At 45.2% G+C, this 23,281-nt stretch overlaps 1 protein-coding gene across 20 annotated transcripts in view; it reads right to left on the bottom strand.

The window, feature by feature from the left end:
• Positions 1-23,281, bottom strand: part of dgkh (diacylglycerol kinase, eta) — an 87,680-nt gene that overhangs the window by 8,684 nt on the left and 55,715 nt on the right. For 10 of the 20 annotated variants that reach the window (XM_090215507.1, XM_090215490.1, XM_090215496.1 and 7 more), the window contains 19 exons: positions 19,929-20,035; positions 18,435-18,560; positions 18,247-18,349; positions 14,279-14,441; positions 10,664-10,772; positions 10,357-10,578; positions 10,151-10,242; positions 9,564-9,663; positions 9,142-9,457; positions 8,340-8,471; positions 7,581-7,715; positions 5,046-5,163; positions 4,573-4,683; positions 4,298-4,394; positions 2,405-2,512; positions 880-993; positions 662-796; positions 317-477; positions 71-176 (listed from right to left, as the gene is read on the bottom strand). In XM_090215507.1, the coding sequence (XP_090071633.1) occupies positions 71-176; positions 317-477; positions 662-796; positions 880-993; positions 2,405-2,512; positions 4,298-4,394; positions 4,573-4,683; positions 5,046-5,163; positions 7,581-7,715; positions 8,340-8,471; positions 9,142-9,457; positions 9,564-9,663; positions 10,151-10,242; positions 10,357-10,578; positions 10,664-10,772; positions 14,279-14,441; positions 18,247-18,349; positions 18,435-18,560; positions 19,929-20,035 (2,555 nt within the window). Of the gene's footprint in view, positions 1-70; positions 177-316; positions 478-661; positions 797-879; positions 994-2,404; positions 2,513-4,297; positions 4,395-4,572; positions 4,684-5,045; positions 5,164-7,568; positions 7,716-8,339; positions 8,472-9,141; positions 9,458-9,563; positions 9,664-10,150; positions 10,243-10,356; positions 10,579-10,663; positions 10,773-14,278; positions 14,442-18,246; positions 18,350-18,434; positions 18,561-19,928; positions 20,036-23,281 lie in introns of all 20 variants that reach the window. The other 10 variants (XM_090215489.1, XM_090215492.1, XM_090215498.1 and 7 more) reach the window with 1 other exon arrangement.

Below are 23,281 nucleotides of genomic sequence, written 5' to 3'. Positions count from 1 at the left end.
ATTAGACAACTAAAATCCCACACACACACTCCTCCCATCACACAGACAACCTGTTGATGATGTCCCTAACCTCTGGGAACTTGGGGTGCGTCTTGTTGATGGCATGTGACGAGGCGTTGACGGCGTGAGCAAGCTCCTGCTCTAGAAGCCCATTGGTCTTGGCTGCCTCACAGATCCTGTGATTGGAGAGGGGAGTCAGAGGGCAGAGTTCTGACTGCTGATTGACAGAGGGTTTGTACAGGTACAATATTCAAGATAAAGGACAGATAACAGTGTAGAATGGAGCGAAATGAGGTGGTCGCGTATCTGTGTGTACCTGGTGATGAGCTCGTCCGCAGCACGGGCAACCAGCTGTACGAGGGCTACCTCCTCCTCAGTGGCCAGGTCCACAGACTGCTGGGAGTAGAGGTGAGGCCGCAGGGGCAGTTTGTCATACTTCAGCTTGTCCTCCCACGACTTCAGAGTGTTTTCAAACGCCTGCACACGGACAGGAAGGGGACACACAAGGAGTTCACATCCCAGACAGAGCATCTTGGGCATACCCTTATCTTTCTTCCTCTTAGCATCTCTTTCTCTCTCTCCCTCCCTCTCTATATTATCACCCATTGACTGCATGTCCTTTTGTTCTCACACTCTGGGACTCCATCCCTACTTCGCTCACCCTGTCTCTGGTCAACATCTGGGCTCGGTTCTTGTGTTGGATCTTGATGACACCAGGAGGTTGTACCCAGGCCTCTCCGTCCACTTGGATAGGAACACCCTCATCTCCCAGGATCGTGATCTTCACTGAGCGACACTGACGGGGGAGGAAAGAGTCATAATGGCGAAAAACCATAGTATGATACAAGTGGTGTGTGCGCGTTCGCACGGGTGTGTTACCTGTGCTATGCGGTGGTGTTGTAGTTTGATGACTCTGGACACAGCCATCTGCATACTGCCGAACACTGCTACCACCTCCAGGATTTTATCATCGAACGACGGGGCACAGAAGATCTAAACACACACACAACACACACACAACACACACACAACACACACACACAATAATAGAGGCAGGGGTTAAAACACAACGAACACATTTACAGTACATTGCTTTAAAGCATTTTGATGATGCTCACTGTGTGGGGGGGGGGGGGGGGGTTTTCTTGTGGTACATCAGCCTCATCATCCTTATCACAATCACCATCACCACCATCGTCATCATCACCATCACCCTCCATTGAAAAATTATTTTTTTTCTGACAATTCCTTCACCTCCAAATCATCTAGTGAAAACGAGGAGTTAGAATTTAGATTGAAAGACTCTGGAGTTAAAGGTCTCTCTGACTTGATATTGATTTCTCTGTCCACATTGTCCATGATAAGGTCAAGGTAGTGATGAATTAGACATCATTCTACTGCACAATTTCTCTGCTCCGATACACTCGGAAATGCCACTTTAATGCAGATCTGTACTATTCAGCCGGCTGCACGTCAAAGGCTCAAAGAGAGAGAGAGAGAGGTTGTGAGCTATTGTATTGTAGTTCAGACTAATTCCACTAGGTGGAGACCTACTCACAATAACACATTGGTATGTTTTCATTGTGGCCAAAACAGTCAGGTCTGTAGATGGTTTATAGTTTGAACACAGGCTAAGAAATAAGTATGTGTGTGCGTGTGAATTTACTGTAAGTGTGTATGTGTGTGTTTACAGACAAGAGAGTAAACTTTCAGGATGACGTGTGTGTTGGATCAGTTCCACTGAATGTTCTCTCCCAGCTGCTTCCTCTGCCCCAGCACAGCCATTACATAACACCACCACGTCACAGACAGAGGTAACCTCACTGGACTAGGGGCCACACCAGGGAGGTGTGTGTGTGTGTGTGTGTGTGTGTGTGTGTGTGTGTGTGTGTGTGCGTCTGCGCGTGTGTAGCAAACCGACACTCCAATCCGTCAGCAGCCCTTGTACTATCAGAGTCTTAAACAAACAAGTCGATAGGCGGCCAACTCTCTCACCAGGGGTCATACTCAGGCCCCGACACTGGGAGCGAGAGGAGAAGGTTTAAACACATTTAAAAACGTCACAGCTAAAGTAATAAAACACACGTGTGGTGTTATCATTCTCTTCTCCAACTGAGTCAGCAGCCACTAAGTGACAACCAAGACAAGAGTCCTTGGGATCTGGAAAGGTGTTGTACATATAGAATGACAAAGGCAGTATTATCAGTATGGTCGTAAGAATTGAGGTGCCACTTAGTGGCGTAAACAGGTCATCCCGTGCAAATACCAGAAGCCTGATTCTCATTTAGCCTCCTGTACATCATCCTCAGGAAGCCGAGTAGTACAAGACGAGACAAGCCGAGTAGTACACACACACACACACACACACACACACACACAGAGAGAGAGAGAGAACAGTACTCACGTCATCCTCCTTGGTGCCTCCCCAAAAGTTGGTTCCTCCTGCGTAGCTGGGGATGTTCAGCACCGCGATGCCCTGAAGGCTGGGCAGGGGGATGTACTGACCGTCACACTGGAACACACAAAGAGTTAGTTAGGTTCTATTTCAACACGGAGAAGCTGCAGACTGGCCAGGGGTATGTACAGTGCATTCAGAAACTATTCAGACCCTTTGACGTTTTCCACATTTTGTTAAGTTAAAGCCTTAATCTAAAATTGCTTAAATGGTTTTTTTCCTCATCAATCTACACACAATACCCCATAATGACGAAGCAAAAAATTGTTTTATTTTTTTGCAAATTTATACAAATAAAAAAACTGAAATATCACACTTACATAAGTATTCAGACCATTTACTCAGTACTTTGTTGAAACACTTATGGCAGAGATTACAGGCTTGAGTCTTGGGTAGGACGCTACAAGCTTGGCACACCAGTATTTGGGGAGTTTCTCACATTCTTCTATGCGGATCCTCTCAAGGTCTGTCAGGTTGGATGGGGAGCGTCGCTGCACAGCTATTTTCAGGTCTCTCCAAAGATGTTAGATCGGGTTCAAGTCCGGGCTCTGGCTGGGTCACTAAAGGACATTCAGAGACTTGTCCCTACAGCCACTCCTGCATTATCTTGGCTGTGTGTTTAGGGTCATTGTCCTGTCTGACGTCCTGAGCGTTCTGGAGCAGGTCTTTATCAAGGATCGCTGTACTTTTCTCTGTTCATCTTTCACTCAATCCTGACTAGTCTCCCAGTCCCTGCTGCTGAAAAACATCCCCACAGCATGATGCTGCCACCACCATGCTTCACCGTAGGGATGGTGTCAGGTTTCCTCCAGACGTGACGCTTGGCATTCAGGCCAAAGAGTTTAATTTTGGTTTCATCAGACCATCTTTTCTCATGGTCAGAGTCCTTTAGGTGTCTTTTGGCAAACACCAAGCGGGCTGTCATGTGCCTTTTACTGTAGAGTGGCTTCCATCTGGCCACTCTACCATAAAGGCCTGATTGGTGGAGTGCTGCAGAGAATGTTCTACTTCTAGAAGGTTCTCCCATCTCCACAGAGGAACTCAGGAGCACTGTCAGCATGACCATTGGGTTCTTGTGCACATCCCTGACCAAGGCCCTTCTGCCTCGATTGCTCAGTTTGGCCTGGTGGCCAGCTCTAGGGAGAGTCTTGGTGGTTCCAAACTTCTTCCATTTAAGAATGATGGAGGCCACTGTGTTCTGGGGACCTTCACTGCTGCAGACATTTTTTGGTACACTGCCCCAGATCTGTGCCTCAACAGAATCCTGTCTCGGAGCTCTATGGACAATTCCTTCGACCTCATAACTTGGTTTTTGCTCTGACATGCACTGTCAACGGTGGGACCTTATGTAGACAGGTGTGGGCCTTTCCAAATAATGTCCAATCAATTTAATATACCACAGGTGAACTCTAATCAAGTTGTAGAAACATCTCAAGGATGATAAATGGAAACAGGATGCTCCTGAGCTCAATTTCTAGTCTCATAGCAAAGGGTCTGAATACTTGTGTAAATAAGATATTTCTGTATTTTATTTTTAATACATTTGCTCAAAATTGCTTTCTGCTTTCTCATTGTTGGTACACTGTACGATCTATTCTCATTGTTGTAATGGGGTATTGTGTGCAGATTTGATGATTTTGTATCCATTTTAGAACAAGGCTGTACCGTAACAAAACGTAGAAAAAGTGAAGGGGTGTGAATATTTTCCAAATGCAATGGACTGTTTATCATTCCCTGTGGTACACCCTATGTGGCCGCCATTCTATCGACCACTAAACATTGATTTGAATGGGAAAGACCCTTCTAGTAATTCTAATTATATGGTAATTCTAATTATCTCACCTCCAGTTGAACCTTCTGTTCTAGGTTCTTGTAGGTTCTCTGGAGGAGCTCCTTGGTGCCCAGAACACCATACCACACCCTGTTCTTAGTACGACTCCTAGAGAGAGAGAAAGAGCGAGAGAGAGAGAGAGAGAGAGACGGGGGGAGTTTAGTCTGAGTGAGGAAGAGAAAGGAGTGTACACAAAATGTGGAAAAAGGGGTAGAGAATAGAGACGAGAGAGGGATGAGAGGACAGTAGAGAGGGATGAGAGAGGAGAAATAAACCTAGAGCTCACCGGCACTTCTCTGGGTGTTCCTCCCTCTTGTTGTTGAACTCCAAGGTGATCTTAGCATCCAGCCCAACGCCAAAGTAATTGTTCATGACACACTTCTCACTAAAGCCCTCTCTGTGTGGGAGACATAGATACAGGGCAGTTCAGAAAACTACAATTCAACTGAAAACTGAAAACATTAATGTTTTGATCTGGTCGCCAAAAAGGTCAAGTCGGGAATATTCTGAATATGGTAGCCTAAAGGTTAGACGTCAGAGGTATGAGGGTCTTACAGCGAGTCCAGGAGGTCAGGGTTTATGAAGGGTTAAAGGGTAGAGGTCAGAGGATCTTACAGTGAGTCCAGGTCAGAGTCCAGGAGGTCAGGGTTTATGAAGGGTTAAAGGGTAGAGGTCAGAGGATCTTACAGTGAGTCCAGGTCAGAGTCCAGGAGGTCAGGGTTTATGAAGGGTTAAAGGGTAGAGGTCAGAGGATCTTACAGTGAGTCCAGGTCAGAGTCCAGGAAGGGCGTAGCACCAAATGGGTCGATGTTGGCCAGCAGCATCTTACTGATGATGGAGCTACCGGCTATAGAGGCTGCCAGACCAGCACGCAAACCTGTACAGAGAAACAGGGCTGTTCTTAAACAGTGCTGTGTGTGTGTGTGTGGGATGTGCACTTGTACCAAGGCAGGTGTGTGTGTATCATTTCAGACAATAGATATGTGTGTATACGCATGAGCGCAAACCATGGCAGATGAAGTGTGTATGTGAAGTAGAGGTCTTCACAGGTCCAAAAAGTTGAGTTCCACACAGAACCCAAAAAGGTTTCTTCAAAGGGTTCTCCCAAAGAGAACCTGTCTGGGTTGGCGCCCCCCCTTGGGTTGTGCTGTGGCAGAGATCTTTGTGGGCTATACTCGGCCTTGTCTCAGGATGGTAAGTTGGCGGTTGAAGATATCCCTCTAGTGGTGTGGGGGCTGTGCTTTGGCAAAGTGGGTGGGGTTATATCCTTCCTGTTTGGCCCTGTCCGGGGGTGTCCTCAGATGGGGCCACAGTGTCTCCTGACCCCTCCTGTCTCAGCCTCCAGTCTTTATGCTGCAGTAGTTTATGTGTCGGGGGGCTAGGGTCAGTTTGTTATATCTGGAGTACTTCTCCTGTCCTATTCGGTGTCCTGTGTGAAATTAAGTGTGCTATCTCTAATTCTCTCTTTCTTTCTTTCTTTCTCTCTCGGAGGACCTGAGCCCTAGCACCATGCCTCAGGACTACCTGACAAGATGACTCCTTGCTGTCCCCAGTTCACCTGGCCGTGCTGCTGCTCCAGTTTCAACTGTTCTGCCTTATTATTATTTGACCATGCTGGTCATTTATGAACATTTGAACATCTTGGCCATGTTCTGTTATAATCTCCACCCGGCACAGCCAGAAGAGGACTGGCCACCCCACATAGCCTGGTTCCTCTCTAGGTTTCTTCCTAGGTTTTTTCCTAGCCACCGTGCTTCTACACCTGCATTGCTTGCTGTTTGGGGTTTTAGGCTCGGTTTCTGTACAGCACTTTGAGATATCAGCTGATGTACGAAGGGCTATATAAATAAATTTGATTTGATTTGAAAGAACCCTTTAAGGTTCTAGATAGCACCTTTTTTTCTTAGAGTGTACCCAAATAAATACATGTTTTAAATATAGAGACCCGTTTCGAACAGGCCCAAGGAGAACCAGACCCGGCCCGAACGTTACAGCCTTATTCTAAGATGGATGACATGTTTCCCCCCCCCCCCCATCAATCTACACACACAATACCCCATAATGAAAAAGCAAAAACTGATTTTTAGAAATGTTTTCAAATATATTAAAAACAGAAATACCTTATTTACGTAAGTATTCAGACCGTTTGCTATGACACTCGAAATTGAGCTCAGGTTCCATTTATCATCCATGAGCTCTTTCGACAACTTGATTGGAGTCCATCTGTGGTAAATTCAATTGATTGGACATGATTTGGAAAGGCACACACCTGTCTATATAAGCTTAAACAGTTGACAGTGCATGTCAGAGCAAAAACCAAGCCATGGAATTATCCGTAGAGCTCCGAGACAGGCTTGTGTCGAGACACATATCTGGGGAAGGGTACCAAAACATTTCTGCAGCAGTGAAGGTCCCCAAGAACAGAGTGGCCTCCATCATTCTTAAATGGAAGAAGTTTGGAACCACCAAGATTCTTCCTAGAGCTGGGCACCCGGCCAAACTGAGTAATCGGGGGAGAAGGGAGGTCAGGGAGGTGAGCAAGAACCCAATGTTTACTCTGACAGAGCTCCGGAGTTCCTCTGTGGAGATGGGAGAATCTTCCAGAAGGACAACCATCTCTGCAGCACTCCACCAATCAGGCCTTTATGGTAGAGTGGCCAGACAGAAGCCACTCCTCAGTAAAATGCACATGACAGCCAGCTGGGAGTTTGCCAAAAGACACCTAAATGACTCTCAGACCATGAGAAACAAGATTCTCTGGTCTGATGGTCTAATCCTTGCCGTTCTACAATTACAAATAAGTTAATAACTCTCTTCAAACTAAGTAGCTGTTGGCTCTTGCCGTTTTAGTCCATCCTTCTAATTGAACTTTTAAATCGATTAGATATCTCCTACATTGCTTCCCACACACTGAGGCTTTTTGACTGTGGAGCCACTTTGACAATGACTTGTGATTGGCCGACAACAACAAGTTACACGCCCCTCAAGAGCAGAAGCATAAATGATAGCCTACAATATTTTCTCTCTTCATACTGCAGCAGTCGCATTCGGGTCTCTGCAGGTCCTTACGGGCAAATCAGTTCTAATTACACATACCCAAGACCCGTGACGATCATATCAGATCCGACCAGGACACGTGAGAATTTAGAATTGTGTCAGAATCTGGACCCGCTCGGGTCCCTAGTCAGATGCCACGTAATTGTGTTTGGGTGGACCCGTGAAGACCTCTAATGGGAAGTGTGTATGCGCATGTATGTGCACGGCGCACATGAGTGCATATACCGTAGGATGTACCAGGGCAGATGATGCGTGTGTTGAGTACAGGCAGGTTCTCCTTGCTGGTGGTGAAGGGCGTGATGGAGAACGAGCCACAGGATTGGCTGCTGCGACTTACATGCCTCTCAGGAGGAGAACATGGACTCTTAGCCACTAGAAAGAGAGAGAGAGAGAGAGACACCAGAAAGAGACCAGAGAGAGACGGAAGGAGAAAGAGACCAGGGAGAAAGACCGAGACATACCAGAAATGTGAGTACTGAGACATTCACTGTCTGCTACTACCGTATGTACTAAAGATCTAGAGAGAGTAGATAGAACAAAGGGATGACGCAGGAGAATATAGTGACATCCCCATTGATCTGAAGCAATAAGCAGATTACTTGTAAAAAAAACGTTTTAAAAGGAAGTGCCTCTGTCCCACAGACAATGACACTTCCTACAGGACACACACACACACCAAAGGACACACACTCTGTGCTATGTAAATACCACTATTATCCAATAGTGAGGAATACAGAGAATGGTTTCCCATCTATGCTTATTACAAAAACAACATCCTATATTTTGAGCAGGAAACATCATGTGTGTGGGCTTGTCAGACAGAGTCTGTGTTCTCTGTGGCCACTAAGCTGGTGGTGTTTAGATCCTGCCGTGATTTCTTGTATGATACAACTTACTCTATCTGTATTCAAATGGACCCTTAGCCCCTACTCCCTATCCACTCCTCTAGATCTAAAGAGGACTGGGTGGATGGGGGAGAGAGAGAGAGAGACTCACATGGCACGGCTTCCAGTTCCTTGGTGTCCTCGTCCTTCTCACTGTCCCTGTTGTCCTCCTCTCCTTCCTTCCTGAACTCCAACGGGGACGGCAGCTCCAGCTCCTCTGTGTGGGCATTCTGCTCATCCACCACTAGAGGGAGAGGGGGCAGTGCCAGAGGGTAAGAGAGGAGGGGGAGAGAGGGAGGATGAGAGAGGGAGTGACGGGAGAAAGGGGGGAAATTGGACACTACAACTTTGTATTACGTGACACAGTGATTGCCGATACTTTTTATGGGTTTACAATCTGGATTCCATTGTATTCTCTCTGAAACATGCATGAAAGACTTGCCATAGGCTCTATTATATTGTATGTCTGATCCGTTTTGTCATACTCTATACCTACGTACCTCTCTCGGCCCGTTTGATGATCTGTTAGGTTCGATATCTACGTACCTCTCTCGGCCCGTTTGATGATCTGTTAGGTTCGATATCTACGTACCTCTCTCGGCCCGTTTGATGATCTGTTAGGTTCGATATCTACGTACCTCTCTCGGCCCGTTTGATGATCTGTTAGGTTCGATATCTACGTACCTCTCTCGGCCCGTTTGATGATCTGTTAGGTTCGATATCTACGTACCTCTCTCGGCCCGTTTGATGATCTGTTAGGTTCGATATCTACGTACCTCTCTCGGCCCGCTTGATGATCTGTTAGGTTCTATATCTACGTACCTCTCTCGGCCTGTTCAATGATCTGTTATATTCTATATCTACGTACCTCTCTCGGCCCGTTTGATGATCTGTTAGGTTCTATATCTACGTACCTCTCTCGGCCTGTTCAATGATCTGTCGTACAGCCTTCTTCAGACTGTTGGCTCGTAACATCAGCTGTTCTTTAGCTCTGAACAGCTTGTGTGGCGAACCTCTTCCTTTCTCTCCTCCCTTTTCGCTCTCCTCTGCTTCCAGTTTCTCCTTCAGCTCGGTCATCGACTCCTCGCTCACCTCCTCCTCCTCGTCTTCCTCCTCTTCCTCCTCTTCAACGATTGGTGGAGTGGAAAGGGGAAGAGGTGGTGGGAGTGACTGGGCTTCTGTGTTGAGGGTCTGGAGGAGTGAATCTAGCTTCTCATTCAGGATGGCACACTGTTGGGAAAAGGAGAGTTAGGTTAGTGTGTGTGTGTGTGTGTGTGTGTGTGTGTGTGTGTGTGTGTGTGTGTGTGTGTGTGTAGGGGGGGGGGGGGGTACTTACTTTGAGAGACATAGTGTCACACTCCTCTGTATTCTCAATACTTTTCTCGTAAGATTTTCCCACTTTGGCAACAAAGTCCTTTACTGTCTCACACAGGATCCTGGAAGGACAGTGAGAGAGTAGACAGAGTAGAGCGAGAGCAGAGAGAGAGTATTGAGAGAGTAGAGAGAGAGTAGAGAGATAGTAGAGAGAGAGTGTGTAGAGAGAGAGAGTGTAGAGAGAAAGAGTAGAGAGAGAGTGTAGAGAGAGAGAGTAGAAAGAGAGTAGAGAGAGTAGAGAAAGAGAGATAGTGTAGAGAGAGTAGAGAGAGGAGAGAGAGTGTAGAGAGAGTAGAGAGAGTAGAGAGTCGAAAGAGAGAGTAGATAGAGAGTCGAAAGAGACGAAAGAAAGAGAGTAGAGAGAGAGAGTAGAGAGAGAGACAGAGAGAGTAGAGAGAGAGACAGAGAGAGACAGAGAGAGAGTAGTGAGAGAGGGAGAGAGAGCGAGAGAGAGAGAGAAGCGGGGAGTGAAAGGAGAGCGTGAGTTCACATTAAATTAAATTGTCAGCAGCCATTTAGCAGTAAGCAGTGTTGAGATGAGACACTCACTTAGCGGAGGAGATGACCACAGAGTGTTGGTCAGAGTTGAGGATCTTGGTGAGATGGGCAGTTACCGAGTCTTCATATGCTGAGATCTGGAACTGGGGACACAGAGAGAGGAGAAAGGCAGAATTAGCAAAAAACTAAGCAAGGCCAGGGGGATACCGTTACATTATAAAACACCTCCAAATCTTAATGTGTCAGATGTTGTGTACCTGGCCGTCGTCCGTGTCGTCTGGCGTGACGGGCCCGCTGTGTTTGGAGGGGAGCTTTATCTCGTAGGTCATGATGCTCCAGCGGTCCAACATCTTGGTGCTGGCCCGCTCCAGTTTCTCCAAAATCTGGGGAAGCTGCGTGTCATCGTCACACGATGGGCCCCAGCCCAGCACCCGCGCCAGGTCATTTCCCGTGCCCAAGGGCAGCACTCCCAGCTGGCACTGGAGACAGAAAGAGAGGGGGGGAGAGAGTGAGAGGAAGTGTGTGTGTGGGAGACAGCGGGGGAGGGGGGGGGGGGGTTCTTACCTGTTTGTGGAGGTTGAGTTTGTCTATCTCAGAGAGGACCCAGCCGACACTCCCATCCCCTCCACACACCAGAATCCGGAAGTTATCAAACTTCTGAAAGAGACGCAGCCTGGAGAGCACACAGAGGAATGGTACTAGTGTCAGAGTCATTGAACAGTGTAGCTTCTGTCCCTGTTCTTCCCTGATCAGGGATATACATATACACATACGCATACATACATACATATAAATACACATACAGTACCAGTCAAACGTTTGGACACACTAAATATATATATATATATTTTATATTTGAGATTCTTCAAAGTAGCCACCCTTTGCCTTGACAGCTTTGCACACGCTTGGCATTCTCTCAACCAGTTTCATGATCAACCGTTCTCACAAAGACACAGTGGTTGGAACCAAGAATCTCACATTTGGACTCATCAGACCAAAGGACAGATTTCCACTTGCTTGTGTTTCTTGGCAAAGGCAAGTCTCTTCTTCTTATTCGTGTCCTTTAGTAGTGCTTTCTTAGCAGCAATTCGACCATGAGGGCCTGATTCACACAGTCTCCTTTGTACAGTTGATGTTGAGATGTGTCTGTTACTTGAACTCTGTGAAGCATTTATTCGGTGCTGCCATCTGAGGTGCAGTTAACTCTAATTAACCTATCCTATGCCGCAGAGGTAACTTCCTTTCCTGTGGCGGTCCTCATGAGAGGCAGTTTCATCATAGTGCTTGATGGTTTTTGCGAATGCACTTGAAGAAACTTTCAAAGTTCTTGAAATTTTCCAGGATTGACTGACCTTCATGTCTTAAAGTAATGATGGACTGTCATTTCTCTTTGCTTATTTGAGCTGTTCTTGCCATAATATGGACTTGGACTTTTACCAAATGGTATCCCACCCCTACTTGTCAAAAAACAACTAATTGACTCAAAAGCATTAAGGAAAGAAATTCCTCAAATTAACTTTTAACAAGGCACACCTGTTCATTGAAAGGCATTCCAGGTGACTACCTCATGAACCTGGTTGAGAGAACGCCAAGCGTGTGCAAAGCTATCATCAAGGCAAAGGGTGTCTACTTTAAAGAATCTCAAATATAAAATACATTTTGATTTGTTTAAAAAAAAATTGGTTACTACATGATTCCATATGTGTTATTTCATATTTGTGATGTCTTCAGTATTATTCTACAATGTGGAAAATAGTAAAAATAAAGAAAAACCCTTGAACGTGTAGGTGTGTCCAAACGTTGACTGGTACTGTGTACATATCTTTATAAAAGTATGTTTTCCTTCATTATTTTACAATTTACTCCTAATTGGAGTAAACAAATTAACAACAACCCGTAGGCTTCTACTTCCAGCTTATACATACTATATACATTTTACGGACACAGTATATTTTACATTAGTATCTTGTTGTTATTAGTCCCACCTTTCAGCTCCATTCAACTCGTTCCATCTCTCTTAACACCATCCCTATTGGGTTTCTATTTGCCATATATTTTTTCAACTGTGCTGCGATGTTTCACAAATGTTTCTACAGATTGTAAATTTAAGACAAATAGTTTTGCTAAAATAATTCTTACATTTTTTTATCCATTGACTATGACTTTTCAAATCACCCAGTATTTGCTATCTGCAGAGTTAGCTCCAGGTAAGTGTTGCAATTCTTCAGCCATTCCTGGACGTGTGACTAAAAACAAGCTACAGTACCAAAATAAATGATCTAATGACTCTGTCTCTTTGCAGCAAAATCTGCAGAGCTGTGAAGGTTGTATCCCCCCGTACATACAATTGAAGTCGGAAGTTTACATACACCTTAGCCAAATACATTTAAACTCAGTTTTTCACAATTCCTGACATTGAATCCTGGCAAAATTCCCTGTCTTAGGTCAGTTAGGATCGCCACTTTATTTTAAGAATGTGAAATGTCAGGATAATAGTAGAGAGAATGATTTATTTCAGCTTTTATTTCTTTCATCACATTCCCAGTGGGTCAGAAGTTGACATACACTCAATTAGTACATGATAGCATTGCCTTCAAATTGTTTAACTTGGGTCAAACGTTTGGGGTAGCCTTCCACAAGCTTCCCACAATAAGTTGGGTGAATTTTGGCCCATTCCTCCTGACAGAGCAGGAGTAACTGAGTCAGGTTTGTAGGCCTCCTTGCTCGCACACGCTTTTTCAGTTCTGCCCACAAATGTTCTACAGGATTGAGGTCTGTGCTTTGTGATGGCCACTCCAATACCGTGACTTTGTTATCCTTAAGCCATTTTGCCACAACTTTGGAAGTATGCTTGGGGTCATTGTCCATTTGGAAGACACATTTGCGACCAAGCTTTAACTTCCCGACTGATGTCTTGAGATGTTGCTTCAATATATCCACCTCATTTTCCTCCCTCATTCATCCCATCTATTTTGTGAAGTGCACCAGTCACTCCTGCAGCAAAGCACCCCCAAAACATGATGCTGCCACCCCCGTGGTTCACAGTTGGGATGGTGTTCTTCGACTTGCAAGCCTCCCCCTTTTTCCTCCAAACATAACGATGGTCATTATGGCCAAACAGTTCTATTTTTGTTTCATCAGACCAGATTAAATTTCTCCAAAAAGTACGATCTTTGTCCCAATGTGCAGTTGCCAACCATACTCTGGCTTATTTATGGCGGTTTTGGAGCAGTGGCTTCAGGTTATGTCAATATAGGACTCGTTATATAGGACTCATTTTACTGTGGATATACTTTTGTACCTGTTTCCTCCAGTGTGTTCACAAGGTCCTTTGCTGTTGTTCTGGGATCTGGGAGTTGAGTATCTGGAGCATCAACATTTGTGGGTTCGATTACAGGCTCAAAATAGCCAGAAACTCATCAGTCTATGCTTGTTCTGAGAAATGAAGGCTATTCCATGCGAGAAATTGCCAAGAAACTGAAGATCTCGTACGACGCTGTGTACTACTCCCTTCACAGAACAGCGCACACTGGCTCTAACCAGGATAGAAAGAGGTGTGGGAGGCCCTGGTGCACAACTGAGCAAGAGGACAAGTACATTAGAGTGTCTAGTTTGAGAAACAGACGCCTCACAAGTCCTCAACTGGCAACTTCAATAAATAGTACCAGCAAAACACCAGTCTCAACATCAACAGTGAAGAGGCGACTCCAGGATGTTGGTGTTTTGCTGGTACTAAAATATGTAAGGAGCACAATCCATGGCTACAAAGCTAGCTGGCTAGCTAGCTACCTTCTCTGTAAGTTTGCTTGACGTACTAAAAAGTAATAGAAACAAGTTGAGAAAAAAGTAACAAAAAGTAATGTGTTCTATTATCTTCTGAATCATTTTGTATCTCCTGCCTTGAATTTAGCAGTTCTTTCTGACGATCTCCCAAAATAAATGTGATTTCTTTGACAAGACGTTCAGTCAGTGAATCAGGCTGGAACAAAATTACAAATCATTTATTGACTGCAAATTGACAGCAAGAAGCCCAAACTGATATAATATTTGACTAAAACATAATCATTTCAAAACTTGCTTGCATTTGTAAACCATCAGATTTGCCGCTCTATTATGCGTGGGAATACTTTTTTTTTTACTAGCGATGCCAAGCGGTTTCCACTAGCCAAGCCGACTCACCCTAGATGTGGTCCGCCATTGACCAGGTCAAACACCTGAGCAGGGTTGAGGAGCTGCTTGAAACGTCGGAGGAATTTAACCCCTTGGTTGTCTCCACTCTTGGAGTTGACGAAGACCAGCAGAGGACTGGCGCAGGACGGAGGACAGGTGGCCTTCCAGAAGCCTGAGCACAAATACACAAAAAAAACTGTTATTACATTGAATGAAAAAGTGAATTATATTTAACTAAGCAAGTCAGTTATGAACAAATTCTCATTTTCAATGACGGCCTAGGAATGGTGGGTTAACTGCCTTGTTCAGGGGCAGAACAACAGATTTCGACCTTGTCAGCTCGGGATTCGATCTTGCAACCTTCCGGATACGAGTCCAACGCTCTAACCACTAGGCTATCTGCCACCCCATGAATGAAGGTTTGAATGACTGAATGGATTGATGAATAGATAGATTAATGAATCTGTGCTCAAATATTAAGAGTACTAGCCAATTCTAGTAGTAAATAAAATGCAGACGTGATCTGATAAACGGTACGGAACAATTGTAGATGGTGATACACTGTAGATAGGACATCAGGAGCAATTACATGAATACTTGTTCATCTCTACCACATTTATCACGTTGTTTATCACTGTCAAATCCACTGGTTAATCCAAAGTGTATTAACAATATCCAGACTCTGAGCCGTGTCACAGTGACTAATAGAAGGGATATGAGAAGACGAAGATATGAAAAGAAAAGAGAGATTCTACTGTGCTGGATCACCCATTAACTACTGTATCATAACACCCACACGCTGCAACATCATTGAGGCATCAAAGTGTGTGTGTGTGTGTGTGTGTGTGTATGTGTGTGTTTGTGTGTATCACAGTACTGAGTCAGGCTGTGCAGTTGTGTGTGGCATGTGCGGTATTAGCACACATTCTAAGCAGGAGACACACTGTGGACAACGAGCCTGTGCGTTTATAGGATTTATCATATGGCAGATTGTGTGTGTGTGTGTGTGTGCGTGTGTGTGTGTGTGTGTGTGTGCTTGCGCGGGGGCGGATGGTGACAGTCCCCAGGGGTGCTGCCATCCACACTCTCATTCTCTCTTCCTTCACTCTCTTTCTGTCATTCCTTTCTCCCTCTCTCTATCCCCCTCTCTTTGTCCTTTGCTCTCTCCATCCTCCACATCTCTTTGCTTCTCTTTTCTCTCTATCATTATTTTACCCTTCTCATTTTGCCTCTCTTCTCATTCCATCTTTCTATCCCTCTCTCTCTCTTTGCCACCTTCTCTCTCTCTCTCTCTCTCTAATCTTGGCAGCGGCGGAGCAGAGATGGGAGAGGAGAGGGGGAGGAAAGTCACAACGTTTCAGCACGTGCCACAGTCAGCTAGCAGCCAATTAGATTAGAGCCCTCTCAAGCCTGCACTGGGACGAAGGCAAATCCTGGCATGTGGAGGGGGGAGGGGTTAAATACATTGAATAGGGAGAGGAAGATATTTGGAAGAACGAGAAGGAGAGGAAAAGAGGGAGAGGGGAAGACATGGTGAGAGAAGGGAGGGAGACATGGGGATATATGGGGAGACAGAGGGGGAGGGGCAGAGATAGAGGGAGAGAGAGGGGCGGGAACAGAGAGAGAGGGAGATATAGGAGCGGGAACAGAGAGAGGGAGCTATAGGAGAGGGGACAGAGAGAGTGAGCTATAGGAGAGGGAACAGAGATAGAGGGAGATAGAGGGGCGGGAACAGAGAGAGAGGGAGATATATGAGCGGGAACAGAGAGAGGGTGCTATAGGAGAGGGAACAGAGATAGAGGGAGATAGGGGGCGGGAACAGAGAGAGGGAGCTATAGGAGAGGAAATAGAGATAGAGGGAGATAGAGGGGCGGGAACAGATATATAGGGGCGGGAACAGAGAGAGAGGGAGATAGAAGGGCGGGAACAGAGAGAGGGAGCTATAGGAGAGGGAACAGAGATAGAGGGAGATAGAGGGGCGGGAACAGAGATATAGGGGCGGAAACAGAGAGAGGGACCTATAGGAGACAGAACAGAGATAGAGGGAGATAGGGGGCGGGAACAGAGAGAGGGAGCTATAGGAGAGGAAATAGAGATAGAGGGAGATAGAGGGGCGGGAACAGATATATAGGGGCGGGAACAGAGAGAGAGGGAGATAGAAGGGCGGGAACAGAGAGAGGGAGCTATAGGAGAGGGAACAGAGATAGAGGGAGATAGAGGGGCGGGAACAGAGATATAGGGGTGGGAACAGAGAGAGAGGGAGATGGAGGGGCGGGAACAGAGATAGTGGGAGATAGAGGGGGAGCAGAGGGGTAAGTAGAGATATTTGTAGCTCAAATTCCTCTCATTTCTCATCCAATCATCTCTTTATTCTTTTGATGCTCCTTTCTTCTTCCACACCTTTCCAAGTTAGTCAATATAATCACCCTCAGAACGACTCTGTGTTTGTGTGTGTGTGTGTGCACCTGCCTGAAATATCTATTTGATATACCCGTCAATACAATACCAACGCACAATTTCCTGATACGCACGCACACGCACACACACACACATACATACACACACACACACACACACACACACACGCACACACACACACATACATACACATTGGTGGGAGCAAGCAAGAGAGTGTATAAATTCCACACCAGAAGGTGATATTTAGTATTAGAGTGAAAACACTAATATTTACATTCCTCTTCCATAGTTTCCATCACATGATACAGCTTTATACAGCACCATAATCTGGGTTGTGTCCATTAGGAACCAAAGGGAAGAAAGGGGACTTAAACAGGAAGGGACTACCTGGACTTATCCTATTAGAAATGCTTATTTCCTCAGCACAACATTTAACAATTATTTCCATTATGCTCCCTAATGAATACAATGCTGGGATGTGTGTGTGTGTGTGTGTGTGTGTGTGTGTGTGTGTGTGTGTGTCTGGAGAATGATACATTTTTCTCTGTTTTAATCATCCCCCGGTCATTCTGAGAGGAAATTAGCAAAGCCAATGAGGCGACTCCTTTATAACATTCATCTGCACTGCAATTCACTCCACTTTCCACCAGTCAGTAATACATGTTTTATTGAAGAAAGAATAATGTCATTGAGAACTCTCATTCTCCATTTGGGTGTAGAGACATCCTATGTGACTACACTATTCCTTGTCTCAGGATGGTAAGTTGGTGTGGGGGCTGTGCTTTGACAAAGTGGGTGGGGTTATATCCTTCCTGTTTGGCCCTGTCCGGGGGTATCATCGGATGGGGCCACAGTGTCTCCTAACCCCTCCTGTCTCAGCCTCCAGTATTTATGCTGCAGTAGTTTATGTGTCGGGGGGCTCGGGTCAGTTTGTTATATCTGGAGTACTTCTCCTGTCTTATCCGGTGTCCTGTGTGAATTTAAGTATGCTCTCTCAAATTCTCTCTTTCTTTCTCTCTCTCGGAGGAGCTGTGCCCTTGGACCATGCCTCAGGACTAGCTGGCATGATGACTCCTTGCTGTACCCAGTCCACCTGGCTGTGCTGCTGCTCTAGTTTCAACTGTTCTGCCTGCGACTATGGAATTCTGACCTGTTCACCGGACGTGCTACCTGTCCCAGACCTATTATTTGACCATGCTGGTCATTTATGAACATTTGAACATCTTGGCCATGTTCTGTTATAATCTCCACCCGGCACAGCCAGAAGAGGACTGGCCACCCCTCATAGCCTGGTTCCTCTCTAGGTTTCTTCCTAGGTTTTGGCCTTTCTAGGGAGTTTTTCCTAGCCAACGTGTTTCAACACCTGCATTGCTTGCTGTTTGGGGTTTTAGGCTGGGTTTCTGTACAGCACTTTGAGATATCAGCTGATCTAAGAAGGGCTATATAAATACATTTGATTTGATTTGATATTCTGTAAGCCTTTCCTGGAAAGGCTTACAGATATGCAATATGGCCCATTGTAATGAAGTGTGTGTGTGTGTATGTTTATGTGTGTGTACCATCCGAGTCGATGCTGTTGAGAGCAGTAGGAGGGATGATGGAGACTTTACACTGGCCCAGGGGACATTTCCTGGGGTACAAGTCCATACAAGCTGTGTGTACCTGGAAAAACACAGAGTTTGTGTTAGAACACACACACACACACACACCATACACACAGACACACACTCCACACGCACACACTCACCATGGCCTTGCACCAGAGGCAGCGCCAGTCCTGCAGTCGGAGCACGCTGCCACACGTCTTGTCACACACAGCACACTTGGCACTAACAGGCAGGTTCCCCTCCAGCCACTGGTGGGGCATGGCAATCTACAGGACAGGAGGAGAGAGTCAGTCAGGTACAACGTTTATCAGGGGTAGAAATATATTATTCTATTTTCTATCTTCTCGTGCCATCAGTTGCTGACACACACACACACACACACACACACACACACAAGTATGTACACAAGGACACACACACACACACAGATATACAGTGCCTTTGGAAAGTATTCAGACCACTTGACATTTTCCACATGTTGTTAAATCCTCAGCAATCTATTCAAAATAGCCCATAATGACAAAGCGAAAACAGGTTTTTAGAAATGTTTGCAAATTTCTTACAACTAAAAAACAGAAATACGTTTGGAAAGGCATGGAAGAAGTTTGGAACCACCATGGCTGCCCGGCCAAATTGAGCAATATGGGGAGAAGGGCCTTGGTCAGGGAGGTGACCAAGAACCCGATGGTCACTCTGACAGAGCTCTAGAGTTCCTCTGTGGAGATGGGAGAACCTTCCAGAAGGACAACCATCTCTGCAACACTGCACCAATCAGCCCTTTACGGTGACCAGACGGAAGCCACTCCTCAGTAAAAGGTACATTACAGCCCGCTTTGTGTTTGCCAAAAGACACCTAAACAAGATTCGAAACAAGTTTCTCTGGTCTGATGAAACCAAGATTGAATTATTTGGCCTGAATGCCAAGCGTCACGTCTGGAGGAAGCCTGGCAACATCCCTACGTTGAAGCATGGTGGTGGCATCATCATGCTGTGGGGATGTTTTTCAGAGGCAGGGACTGGGAGACTAGTCAGGATTATTGGAAAGATGAACAAAGAAAAGTACAGAGAGATCCTTAATAAAAACCTGCTCCAGAGCAATCAGGTCTTCAGACTGGGGCAAAGGTTCACCTTCCAACAGTACAACGACCCTAAGCACACAGCCAAGACAATGCAGGAGTGGCTTCGGGACAAGTCTCTAAATGTCCTTGAGTGGCCCAGCCAGAGCCTGAACTTCAACCTGATCGAACATCTCTGGAGAGACCTGAAAACAGCTGTGCAGCAAAGCTTCCCATCCAACCTGACAGAGCTTGAGAAGATCTGCATAGAAGAATGTGAGAAACTCCCCAAATACAGGTGTGCCAAGCTTGTAGCGTCATACCCAAGAAGACTCGATAACGTAATGGCTACCAAAGGTGCTTCAACAAAGTCCTGAGTAAAGGGTCTGAATACTTACGTAAATGTATATTTCAGTTTTTTGCTTTGTCATTATGAGGTATTGTGTGTAGATTGATGAGGGGGGGGAACAATTGAATCAATTTTAGAATAAGGATGTAACGTAACAAAATGTGGAAAAAGACAAGGGGTCTGAATACTTTCCAAAGGAACTGTACATGAATACACACCCACACACTCACCCCATCCTCGTCTTCGATGATGTCTTTCCCTATGGAGGCCAGTGTGGTCCATTTGCAGTTGTTGGTGGCCCTGACGGCACACCGCTTGTGAGCTTTGAATTTACACACTGGAAAACAAACGCAAATGACAAACACACCCCGTTAGTCTGGTCAACAATAGCAACAACACAGAGCATCACGTTCAACACCACAGTGAGAGAGGTTGATGAGAATGGGTTTGCCAGCATGGTGTATAAACAGACAGAGGAGAGGTGTTTGGTGAAAATGTGCTTCAGTCCCCAGTGCTAACCCTGCCTGGCGAGTGTGTCTCAAAATACACAACGAGAGCAGGGACTGTCCCGTGACTGAGCCCCATCCTAAGCGTGCTCTCTCTCTCTGTCATTTGGTCATTTTGCCATGTCTGCCGGTGTGTTTAACAGAAAGAGGACCAGAGCCAATCATAATTCTATCCCCAGCCCTTTGTACCTGTGTGCTTGCGTGTGAGCCCCTACATATCAAATACACCAGATAAGTACAGTGGAATGTTTTACAGGGTCAACTATAGTAGGAAGATGCCCCTGAATCAAACTGGGGTTAGGTGCTTTGCTCAAGGGCACATCGACAGATGTTTCACCTCGTCTGCTCGGGAATTCAAACCGACAACCTTTCGGTTACTGGCCCAACCGCCAGGCTACCTGCCGCCCTGCCGTACAGTACCATGGTAGCACTTAATTGTACCCTACTGAAATTGCCAGATTTTTATGAGGTAAAATGGTAATTATACAGTAATAGCCTATGAAGCTATTTTTTTAGGGGTTTGACAAGCATAGGCATAATTTGGTACAATTGTGTTGAATTAGGTACCAGAGAGTACCTATTGCTACCGCGCACCAAAATACTAGGATCCACTGCATAAAAATACATCACCACTCACATCACCAGGAAGGCAAGTGTCAGAGGCCCAGAATATACCGTCTGTATCCCTGTCACGAGCCTACCGGCTGCTCAAAACAATGTGAACTGTAAAACCCAATTCTGTATGCATGAGAGGAACCTGAGTAAGAGAGGGACTATGGAACATACTCTTGTGGAAAACTCCAAATTCTGCCACCACAATACTGTACATCTATGCATACAGTCTATAAATGAGGGCCAGTCTGTAAGGCACTTACTGTGTGTGGCTTTGTATAAGAGCGGTCTGCTAAATGGACACTGAATACTTTATATCTCGCCACCACAGTTAGTGGAGGAAGCCCAAAATGTATCCTGAAAAGATATATAAACATGACATGTAAAGTGTTGGTCCCATGTTTCATGAGCTGAAATAAAAGCTCAGAGAAATGCTCCATGTGGCAAAAAAGCGTATTTCTCTCAAATGTTTTGCACAAATTTGTTTACATCCCTGTTTAGTGAGCATTTCTCCTTTGCCAAGATAATCCATCCACCTGACAGGTGTGGCAAATGATACTGACTGGTTTTCTGGTCCACGGCCCTACCTTTTAAAAAACCAACATCTGTGACCAAGATGCACATCTGTATTCCCAGTCATGTGAAATCCATAGATTAGGGACCGAATACATTCATTTCAATTGACTGATTTCCTCATATGAACTGTAACTCAGTAAAAATCTTTGAATATGTTGCATGTTGCATTTATATTCTTGTTCAGTGTATGTATATTCATTATGGATGAGGAGGCACTTATCAGCCAACCATAAAATGACTGGACTTGGAAAGTTCCACTACAGAAACAACACGCAGATACAAACACATGCACCCCATGCAGGCACGTGCGGACACACAAACACACACACGAGACTAATTGGCCAGTGCCACCGCTTGTCATTGGCAGACTGTGATAAACATTGTGTTTCTCTTCAAGTCGTGAAATGTTCTACTAAATGCATTTAGAGTTAGATTAGAGAAACATTGATTGCAGACGGATACGAGATGTTTGTTTTGAGAGAGATCGTCTTCCTGGTTTCAGACTGTTTGTAGCCAGGGGATGGTTGGGGAGGCGTGTGTGTGACACATACATCAATTCCTATCGATCGTCCTGTGCAGGAAATCGAAGTAAAACATAAGCAGCTCTGATTGCTGTGAAACCGTCTGTCTAGCTGTTCTCACCACTTAAGAATCTCTCTCTCTCTCACTCACACACACACACACACACACACACACACACACACACACACACACACACACACACACACACACACACACACACACACACACACACACACACACACACACACACACACACATCAAGCTGTGTCTGTACAGTAGGTGTTGCTTTATCAGTTGAAATATAGAGATCAGCACATGGTCCAATGTCCCAAAAAGGAGACAAAAATAGTGAAAGCAATGTTCTTTACAAAAGCGTTCTTCCATGAAGCCACAACATTGCAATCAGAATGAATCAGAAGAAGCTAATGATCCGATACCCTAGACAAGGCAAATTCAAATCTGAACCTGGAAGCCAGTTCCATTTCTGATTTTTATCTTAACCCTCTAATCAAGGACTGAGGCGGAGAGGGAGAGAGAGAGAGACACCCTTTATTAGACTGTCTGACGGCCACACACACACACACACAGCCTCTTGAATATTAGGACTGAATATGTTCTTCTCCCTAACAGATGAAGTATCCCTTGTGCTGTTGTCTGCACTTGTTAATGCGTGTGCAATGTTGTGCTATTGCCATAGATCTCTCTTCGTGTATCATGGTGGCATTGCTCCTGTAAGTTGCTCTGGATGAGAGCTGCTAAATGACTAAAATGTCAACATAAAATGATGTATCTGTGCTGTTGCCAAGTGTGTTCTGTCTATGTTGTCCGTCTTGTCTCTCCGTTTTAATCCCTGCCCCACAGGAGGCCTTTTTGTCTTTTTCCAGGCTGTCATTGTAAATAAGAATTTGTTTTTAATTTACCTTAATGGTAAAATAAAGGTTATAGTACATGCAGTACCCGTCAAAGGTTTGGACACACCTACTCATTCAAGGGTTTTTCTTTATTTTCCACATTGTAGAATGATAGTGAAAACATCAAAACTATGAAATTACACATATGGAATCATGTAGTAACCAAAAAAGTGTTAAACAAATGAAAATATATTTTATATTTGAGATTCTTCAAAGTAGCCACCCTTTGCCTTGATGTCAGCTTTGCACACTCTTGGCATTCTCTCAACCAGCTCCATGAGGTAGTCACCTCGCATGCATTTTAATTAACAGGTGTGCCTTGTTAAAAGTTCATTTGTAGAATTTCTTTCCTTCTTTTGAGCCAATCAGTTGTGTTGTGACAAGGTAGGGGTGGTATACAGAAGGTAGCCCTATTCGGTAAAAGACCAAGTCCATATTATGGAAAGAACTTTGAAA

Source organism: Oncorhynchus mykiss, chromosome 22 (genome assembly GCF_057628025.1).
Source record: "Oncorhynchus mykiss isolate SJ-2025 chromosome 22, ASM5762802v1, whole genome shotgun sequence".
NCBI classification, from domain to species: Eukaryota; Metazoa; Chordata; class Actinopteri; order Salmoniformes; family Salmonidae; genus Oncorhynchus; species Oncorhynchus mykiss.
This window is presented reverse-complemented; position numbering and strand designations above follow the sequence as displayed.